This window comes from Lemur catta, chromosome 13, assembly GCF_020740605.2.
Source record: "Lemur catta isolate mLemCat1 chromosome 13, mLemCat1.pri, whole genome shotgun sequence".
Classification (NCBI taxonomy): Eukaryota; Metazoa; Chordata; class Mammalia; order Primates; family Lemuridae; genus Lemur; species Lemur catta.
The window spans coordinates 70867007-70876340 of NC_059140.1; the positions used below are offsets into that span (position 1 = coordinate 70867007).

General features: G+C 42.9%; 1 protein-coding gene across 1 annotated transcript in view; it reads left to right on the forward strand.

The window, feature by feature from the left end:
• DCLK1 (doublecortin like kinase 1) overlaps nt 1-5461 on the forward strand; it is a 307997-nt gene extending 302536 nt beyond the window's left edge. The window contains exon 17 of the mRNA XM_045567186.1: nt 4055-5461. Within this exon, the coding sequence (XP_045423142.1) occupies nt 4055-4219 (165 nt within the window). The 3' untranslated portion in view covers nt 4220-5461. The remainder of the gene's footprint in view (nt 1-4054) is intronic.
• Nucleotides 5462-9334: the final 3873 nt, after the last annotated feature.

A 9334-nucleotide genomic window follows, 5' to 3' on the forward strand; every position in this document is an offset into this window, starting at 1 on the left:
ATAACCTGAAAGGTCCACAGGTTGGGTCTGGCTTCAGTGATGAGTGGATTCAGTGCTCGATCAAAACCTGGTTTCTTTCCATCCTCAACCCTGCCTCCTTGTGTTAGCTTTAGTCTTGGGCTTCCTGTGGTACCAGGATGTGGGAAGCAGCTCCATCAAAATTGGGATTCACTGTAAACGTGAAGTCCCAGAGAAAGTGTCAATGTGTCCTATTGACAGGGCGGGGTGCACCTACCCCGAACCAGTCGTGACTATAGGGGAACACAGTGAGCTCAGGTGCACTCCTGGGTCACAAGCCAACCCCTGCCCCACTGCCAGGGCTAGGGATAGGGTCACCTTCACTGGAATCACAGAACATAGGATTGGGGAGGTGTCCAAGGGAAATTAAGCTTTGTTTAATCACAGGCAGAGTAAATGATGCTGTGCTAGAACATCAAGTGTCTGATAGAAAGAGATCATGAGTCTACTGATGTCACAGGATCATTCTGAGTCATAACAGGAAACAGACACTGGAAATTTTTATTGTAAGCACATTGCAAAGATAGGGCAAGGAGTTGGGCTTTCTGAGGAGTTATAAATAAATTGGACCTTATAGAAATTGACCTCTCAGCTGTGTACAGGATGGAGTGGGGCTTGGGTGCTCCAGAGAGAAACAGACAACCTCTGCGGTACTTCCCCATATTCCAAAAGCCACAGAGTGCATAGAGTAGCTGTGGTGTGCAACAAACTGTGGGAAACACAGACAAGATGTCCAAGACTTGATCTTGGTCCTCCAGAGTCTGCAATGTGGCAGGAAAAACAGTTAATTAGAGTCACTTATGGCATAGACAGGTGTGTAGTGATACCAGTGCTAGATTGTGATGGGAAGAGAGAAGGAAGAAGTTCCTAAAATAAGTTCTGGAAGCAGAGTGAGCCAGGGCCCAGGGAAGAGAAACCTGTGGACAGTGACACCACTGGAACATCTCTGAGAGCAAGTCAGTTGTGAGCCCTCAACATTAGTTGCAGCCTTGGAGAATATTACAAGGACCTTGGTGGATAGGAAACTGCGTCTCTGTCATCAGACCCAGGTCTTCCTAGAAGTTTACAAGCCCCCAAAATCAGAATGGGATCATACACGCAGGAGTCCCTGCTTGCTGTTCCTAAGAGAAGTCTCTCTGATCATCAATGCCTGTTGGCTTTTGGTGCTGCCTGTGGTCAGCATCTTCTCCCCAGCTCACTGGGTGGGAATGGAACAAGGGTGAGCAGCTGGAGTGCAGTGACTCCAATTCATCCTGCTTCAATAGACTTCAGAGTAAATTGTGCAGGAGAAGAACTGAGATCTGTTTCTAGTTAGTGATGCAATGCGTCAAGTCTTTCCACATGCCTGGGCCTCAGTTTCTTTGCCTGTAAAGGCAGAGCATTGAAAAAAAAATGCTTTTAAATCCTCTTTCAACTCTAGTGTCCATAAATCCAATAGAGACAACCACCAAACCCTTATTCCATGACACGTGCTCATGACCATGATATGTTTCCAAGAATAAGTGCTTTGAGGATACTGGGGAACCGTGCACCTTGGAGCTCAGGTGCACCTGGGCACGAGTTCTCATCTACAAAGGTGAACACTCAGAAAGCTGCTAACTAGGGAAACAGGCAAGAGTGGCGGAACTGACTGCCTAAACAGGGGCAGGGCAAGCACTCTCCAGGCAGAGGGACAAATATGGAAGAGGATATGATTGGAAAGATTTTCAGAAATGAAGGTGAAAATAAGGATATTGGGACTATCCAAGCATGAGCTCAGTATTAAGTGCCACTGGCTTCTGCACACACTGGGCTATGATATGCATGGAGAAATGGCATATTTCAGTGGTTGCAGCCAAGGGTGTAACTTGGAGTAGTTGAATAGATTATGGGGAGATGAGATAAACATCAAGAAGGTGCCAATGAAAGTGAGGGAAGGAAAGTCCTCTGAGTGAAGTTCTAATCTGGGCTTTGATTGCATTGCTTTCCTCCAACTTGCAGTTACTCAATTTTACAACAACATCTTACATCAAATTGTAAAGAAAAGAAGGACACCTTGCATTTCTGGGAGTCTTGGTTGTTTGGAAAGCATTTGCATGTCCATTTTTCCCCTAGTAGCTCTATAAGGGTGGGAAGGATTTATTCCTGCTCCTTATTTAACATACACGAAACCTGAGTGAATGATTCACACAGCCACGTGCCGGCCGTGGTCAAGGCAGGAAACAAAATTCCTGACCACAACCCAGGGCGCTTTCCTTCTCCACATCTGACTGCCTCTGCTCACGAGTCAGGATTCAGTCCGATGCCAAAGACTCTTTTTCTTTCTCAAGAAGGTAGAAATAGAAAGATTTTTTTTTTTATGGCCAAGGGAAGAGTTTATGTTACTCTTGGATTAACTACAGAATGTTTTTTATGTAAGGCAGACTAAATAGATGTCTGTTTTTTTACAAACATTCAACTCTACACAAACAGAACATTTTCAGTTTGCTTTGAAAGCAAAATACCATGTGTTGTAACTTTACAATGTTTTAAATACAGTTAGGAATTTGGGTTTATGATGCCGAAAATATCATAAAATCAATGGGTATAAAACCAAGAACTATACTTATATAGTCCTTAAAAATCCAACAACTAGAAGAATCAAAGGTAGACATTGCAACAACCCAGTTATTGAATCATTGTATTAACAATCTAGTAAAACAAGAAGTGAATTATTAAAGTTTATCTTCCTTATTGGCTTGTAACACTGTTACTCAGTGTGTGGAGAGTTTTTAAAGTAGAGCAGTTCAGCCTAACGAAGCCATTTACTGCACTGATTCTACACACTGCCTCTCTTTCTCTCTTTATTACTTCATTGTGGAACTTTGATTGCCTATTTTAGATCTGAGATTGCTCTAATGCTATACCGCAATTGTATGAGGGGCTTAGTTTTCACTTTGTTCTCAGAACCAGGCTTGCTATAAATTTATCTCTGTTCTTTGAAGAAGCTAACAGTAAATTTTCAAGAGGAAAAATGGTGGCATATATCCCTGTAGAGGAAAAGTAATCTCTTAAAAGCAGAAAACCTCCAGGCTATATCCTTTTAAAGAGGGATTTTCAAACGAGAATGCCTTCAACTTTTATATGTGTTCATATTTTTCTTCAGACTCTGTCCCTGCTCTTCTGCTTTCTGTGCAAGTTTTCCCTCTAACAACCCAGTTCCTCCCACACCCATTAAATCTATGATAAGTCATGCTGACCCCATTCTGATGCCATAATGACTTCCAGAGCTATAGGCAGATCACACAACCAGGAGGTCATCTGAGGTTTCCTCAGGAAAATGAGGCATGGAGACCAGGAATTGGAATAGCTACAGAGTTGAGTCTCGATTTCATAATGAACTACCACATACTACGATGAAAATGAACGTTGTAAAGTAAAATCGTGGGAAGGTTTCCATTTGATTTCATTGCATCAAAAGCAGTATTCAATTGCAGGCATTGCTTTCATTAAAATTAAACCAATCCTTCCCCGAGATTCAGCCACACTCCCTCATCAAGGGATAGTAAGATCATATAGGGTGAGGAGGTGAGCTTGAACAGGGTGAGCTGGTGGCTCTGTGTGCAGGTCTGACAATTGCATCACCTTTCGTCTTTGTTATAGGACTTCCCCAAGTTACAGTGTTGATCCAGGTGGCCCGTGCGTGTTCCTGCTTGTCACAGACACAGGACTGAGGCTCCCGTGTACCCAGGGGGGGTTCCCTGGACAGTCCAGGAACCACCAAGGGCAGATAGATGTGGAGCTAGCAGGAGTCTGGGCAGGGCTGGGGCGAGGCCAAGCCCGGGACATCATCCATCCTGCCTGTGCCTACTGATGTCATGACCAGGTCCCCTAAAGAGCTGGACTCAGGGGGAGCCGAGAGCTCCCCAAGAGGGGTGACTGTTGTCCACCAAAGTGAGCTATGATGGAAAAGTGAACTTGGCCAGCGGATTTTTTTCCGATCGCAGAACGTTCTAGAGTGTGTTTTGCCATTTCCCTCGGCCTAATTGTCCTCTTTCTCATTTTATGCCCCTGCTAGACCACCGCTCTTGATAAGGAGAGGCAGGTTTTCCGACGAAGACGCCACCCGGATGTGAGGAGCCGGTACAAGGCGCAGCCCGCTCCGCCAGAACTCAACTCGGAGTCGGAGGACTACTCCCCCAGCTCCTCCGAGACTGTTCGCTCCCCCAACTCGCCCTTTTAATAAGACCCTGTCACTCGAAGTCCTGGCTTAACCCTTTGAGACTCTGAGATTTTTTTCCCAAAAAAATTTATGTAAAAACAGTTTCATCTGATCTATCTAGCACTCGATGCTTGAATGGCAGAACAGAAAGTGTGTTTTCAGGTATCTTTGTAGCGTTCTCCCTCTACCGAATGAGATGATGACACGTGGTGTTTGTGAAGACGGTAATTTGCTGCTAACAGGGTCCTCAAAGGGTTAAGGCTAATTTGCAATTTTTTTTTTAAACATAGAAGCAATGAATGTTTTCATCAATCAAGCTAGGATCTGCAGTAGGTAACATAGCACATGTTAACCCTCTGAGTGCATAGAACTTTATCGCGAACCCTCGTTGGGGAATTTTTCGGGCCCTTGGATGTATACGCACACACATTTCCTGATTTTGCTGCAGATCACAGGGTGTTGTGAGACTCTGAAATGGCCAGGCAAGAAGGACATCTAGAATGCTCTCTTGCCTGTCCTTTTCTGTGGGTTTAGAACGTGGCAGATTTATAACTTCGGCATACGTACCCCTCTTTCTTCTTCACAATCCTATTAAGAAAGGGAATTTTTCTCATTAGAGCTATGATTGTGTCAGCTGCAGTGAGTCCTGGGTCCCAAGTGGAGGGAACTGGGTTTGTGGTGAACAAGAAAGAGATGAGCCCCCCACCCCAGTTGTCTCCATATGAAGATGTACTGATCACGCCCCGGAAATGCTGCTTCCACACCAGCTGCTGCTAGTGCCAGCGCAGACCCTCAGGGAATCACCAGGGCTCGTCTTGTGCTTGGTGAGTGAGGGTCTGTCTGCTCAGTGTCAGACATCTACAGGAAAGAAACAACCGATGGAAAAGAGCAATAAATTGCCAGGTGCTCTAGAGGGCTGGAATTTCAAACAGAAAGAGGAAACAAGATCCTGTGCTTTTTGTCACCTGCTTCTTCATGCACTGTGGTCATCAATGTGCATTCCACTTTTAGTATGAAATCCCTGCAGGAGAGTGGGGCCCCAAGGAGCTAGAGACCAGTGCTTTGCAAGGTGGCCCAGGAGAAAGCACAGTGGGAACACAATCCAGAATGTTCTAAAAATGGATAAGAACTGGTGCACTTTTAGGTTACCTACATAGTCTCTCTGGAAGAGCAGGATGCAAGACCTACACAATAGCCCTGAGGATAAAACTTCCATTCCTTAAACTGATTTTTTTTTTTTTTTTGAGACAGGGTATCGCTCTGTTGCCCAGGCTGATGTGCAGTGGCATCATTATGGCTCACTGCAACCTCAAACTCCTGGTCTCAAGCAATCTTCCTGCCTCAGCCTCCCAAGTAGCTGGGGCTACAGGCATGCCACCAAGGCTGGCAAATTTTTCAATTTTTTTTTTTTTTGTAGATATGGGGTCTCACTCTGTTGCCCAGGCTGGTCTCAAACTTCTGGTCTCAAGCGATCTTCCCACTTCTGTCTCCCCAAGTGCTAGGATTACAGGCGTGAGCCACCACGCTCAGCCTAACCGCTTGTCCACGACTACGCACCCTGATTTTTTATACCACTGTCTTTCGCTATCCAGGAGGACATACTGTCTTTCTGTCTTTGGGCCAAGTCCTATCTGAGACCTGTATTTTCACCCTCGTTACCAAATCTATTTCCCTAGCCCTCTGTCTCCAGGCCAGAGTTTCTTCTGGAACATACTGGATTTCAGAAGGAGGGCCCAAAGATTCTGTAAGTTACTGCAGTGCTCAGAAAGGACTATCCAGCGTGTCTTGGAGGCAGGTGCCCATCTCAAATATACTCCTAAGATGTGCTCAGCTCTGTGATCCAGGAGACAACCAGGGAGTGATGGTCTCACGAAATTTGCATCTGGATGGCTGAACAGCACTTATTTTCTCTGTTTTGAATATACTTTAGTATCTGAGAGTCTTGAAATTTCTGAATGGTCTTTCTATAGTCAGTTCTTTATTTTCAAATGCACATTGATCTTCAATTGCTGCTTTTTTACTCTTCAACTCTTAAACTATGGTCTACATTAATATAGATTTTTAAATTACAACCTGTCATTACCTTTTCAACACAGTTTCCCAAATTTTTTGCTCTTCCACATTTAGGTTTATCTCCATAGTCTGTGTTGTCCTGACATGTAAATAGTATACCATTTATTGAGAGATCCCTCCCCCCTTTTAGAGTGTCCAGAAATGGTTACACACACAAAATCACAAAGTAGGATAAATCAGTAAATTGGCTGAGTTGTTTTTGGGGGCGGGGGCACAGAACACCAGGAAAGGCTTTGGTGTGAAGGTCAATTCCACATTATTAATAGTAAAGGACACTGAACTAGTCAGAAATTACTGCTTTCTGTAGAACTATAAAGCAAAGTACTATTCCAGGGCTAAGGAGTGGCTATACAGCTTGGCCTTAATTCTAAATGTGTGAAAAATCCTATGGGCAGAGACCTACCTGCAGCAGATTGTCTTTTTCCTTTCTTTTTCTGAATTATTGCTTTTTCTGTGGGCATTAAATGTATTGCTGCAGCATCAAGTGTGCTGAACCTACAGCGCAAGGCTCAGGCCTTTTCCCATCGACGTGTAGGGGGGCTCTGGACCGTGTGAAGCTGTGGAGTGTTTCTCAGCACACCACAGAGGGGCAGCTCAGAAGAATGCAGGGCCCATTCAGCATGGGGATCCCAGTGCACCACTGTAGAATTTGAGTGATCTATGCTGAATAAACAGTGGAATGTGACCGGTCAAGTAGAAATATTGAGTAATCAGATGGAATGCAGTCTCGCCAACATTAAGCTACCAAGATCCTGAACGTCAGAGATGTACTCAGAGGGTTAACAGACAAGCACAAGGCATGCTGATTACGTTGGTGTATCCAGATTGCTTTGCTTTTAGACAGTCAGTGCTTTCTAATTTTTTTCTCGACATTCTTGGGATAGTTCAAGTCTGAAATAATTAAGTGGTGGTGTTCTTTAAGGAATTTCTATAACCAAATTGATCTTATTTTTGATTTTGCTTATCATAGAACAAATATGTACCATTATGGCAGTGTATCTCTGTAATTATCGATTTAATCATCACCACAAGTGTTTCCATATCCCCCCCCAAGTCTTTAATATAGCTCTTATGGTGGTAGCCTGGTGATGGGGACTGTCTTTCCTTTGCTGACACCTGACCAACCGTATGGTATTTTCAAGGGGAATTTTACGATTTCATCTTTTCAGTTTGATAGTAGACTAGTTAAGGAAGAACTCCTTCATGACTTTCATCGTGTAAATCATCTTTGTAGATATGCGTTCCTATTAATGAACACACTTTTTCTTGACATTGTAGCAGAAATCATTTTATCCGTCATGATCAATGAATATGTGAATTTGCTCCAGATCGTTAGGAGGAAAAGTTAAGATTTCAGTCATTGAAAATGTTTTTACCGTAGCCCTCATCTAACTTACACGTGGTGCATATTAAAATAAGCAGAGAAAAAAAAATGTGAATAAACTGCTGAAAACACTCGGTGTTTTGTATTCAATGAGACCTTCCTGTAACTTGCTCGGCACCCCCTTGGGTAGTGGTTAACAGGCCCGTCAGATATTGTTGAAAGAAAGCAATATATCCATGAATGAAGGCTAAAATGGCAATCCTTTACCCTTTGAGGCATATTTCAGTCGAAAACAAAAGAAAAGAAAAATTGGCTTAGAGGGTCACGGAGCTACCGTATGACCAAGTCACAAGCACATTAAATCACGGCTGTTTGCTGGCCAACGGCGTCCATTAGACAACTCTGTCCCTCGTGCTGAAGTTTGATTGTGCGGAGGGAGAGCTTTCCTAATGTTACTGTGCTGCCCCTAGCCCTTCTCTGGGCTAGGATCTGTCAGCATTTCCATGAAAAACTCCTATTCTCAAAGGTTTTTAATTTGACCATAAAAATATGCCCCAGGCTGAAATTTGCTATCCAGGGCCTGCACCCAGGAGTGAAGGTTCACTTCCTTCTCTTGCCAACTTCTTCCCAACTCTCCCAAGAAAAGAACAACTGAAAAATCTGGTATGGCCCTTCCTTAATTGTGATTTCAGAATTCTGGAAAGCACCAAGATCCAAGATGTTAGTTTTTCCATAATTATTCATTGGGGGGATGTGGGTGGCTTTTTTTTTTTTTAATTTAATGCGTCACCTGGCATAGATTTTTGACAACATACCTTTTCTATAATTTGGAAGTCATTACTTTTTTAAACCGCTACATGATTTTTTTTAATTTCTTTTTTTTTTGTCCAAAGATTTTTTTAAAAACTTGAAGTTGGTCAGTTCAAAAGTCAGTCTTCTCCACATGTTGTCTGCCATTTCCATGAAGAATTTGGGAAAAATACTCTCTAACCAGACCCTTACCTTGCATGCAGTTTAGAGGGTCAGGTATGTGCTTCTTTTGGAGATATAGATTTCCTTATTTAATTGTCAAATGTTATGAAGCCATTCTAGTCTGCTGGGGAAAATAGCGATTAAAAGCACTTCCAAATTAACAATTTTGTCAATTCAGATAGGATAAGAGCATAAAATAACACACTCTACACGTTTTTTTGCATAAAGGCAAATAAATCATCAAAACTTGAGGACGCACTAAAGATTTGGTAACTGCAAATGTGCTTTAAAAATTGGCTCAATGGTGCTTATACATGAAACAGTGACAAATGGGGTCCCTAGGACTGTCAGAAGGAATCTTTAGTTTGTATGTAATTACATACTTGAGGAGGAGGTGCTTTTAAGCCAGTCTTTTATTTTTTAATCATCTCAAATATGCAACCATCCATTCAGTAACATTAAGGGTCGTAAACTGGTGGGAAACAGGAAATTCAGTGTAGAGACTTAGAATGCCTCTGGGTAAAGTAGTTTTGTTTTATTTGTTTGTTTTTTGTTGGGCTTCCACACTGAGGCTGTGGCGATCATTTTTCAGTGAGCAAGCTTCTAACTGGCAGGTGTTTTGATTATGAGGTTTGCAATATCTTGCCCATGAAGACAAATGAGAGATCTAGTTTCATTTTTTTCCCCCTTAAAGAAAGAGCAATCTATAAAATTAAACCATACTTGTAAATTTCCTTAATATTCGTTTGTGGCTAACTAAATCGAGA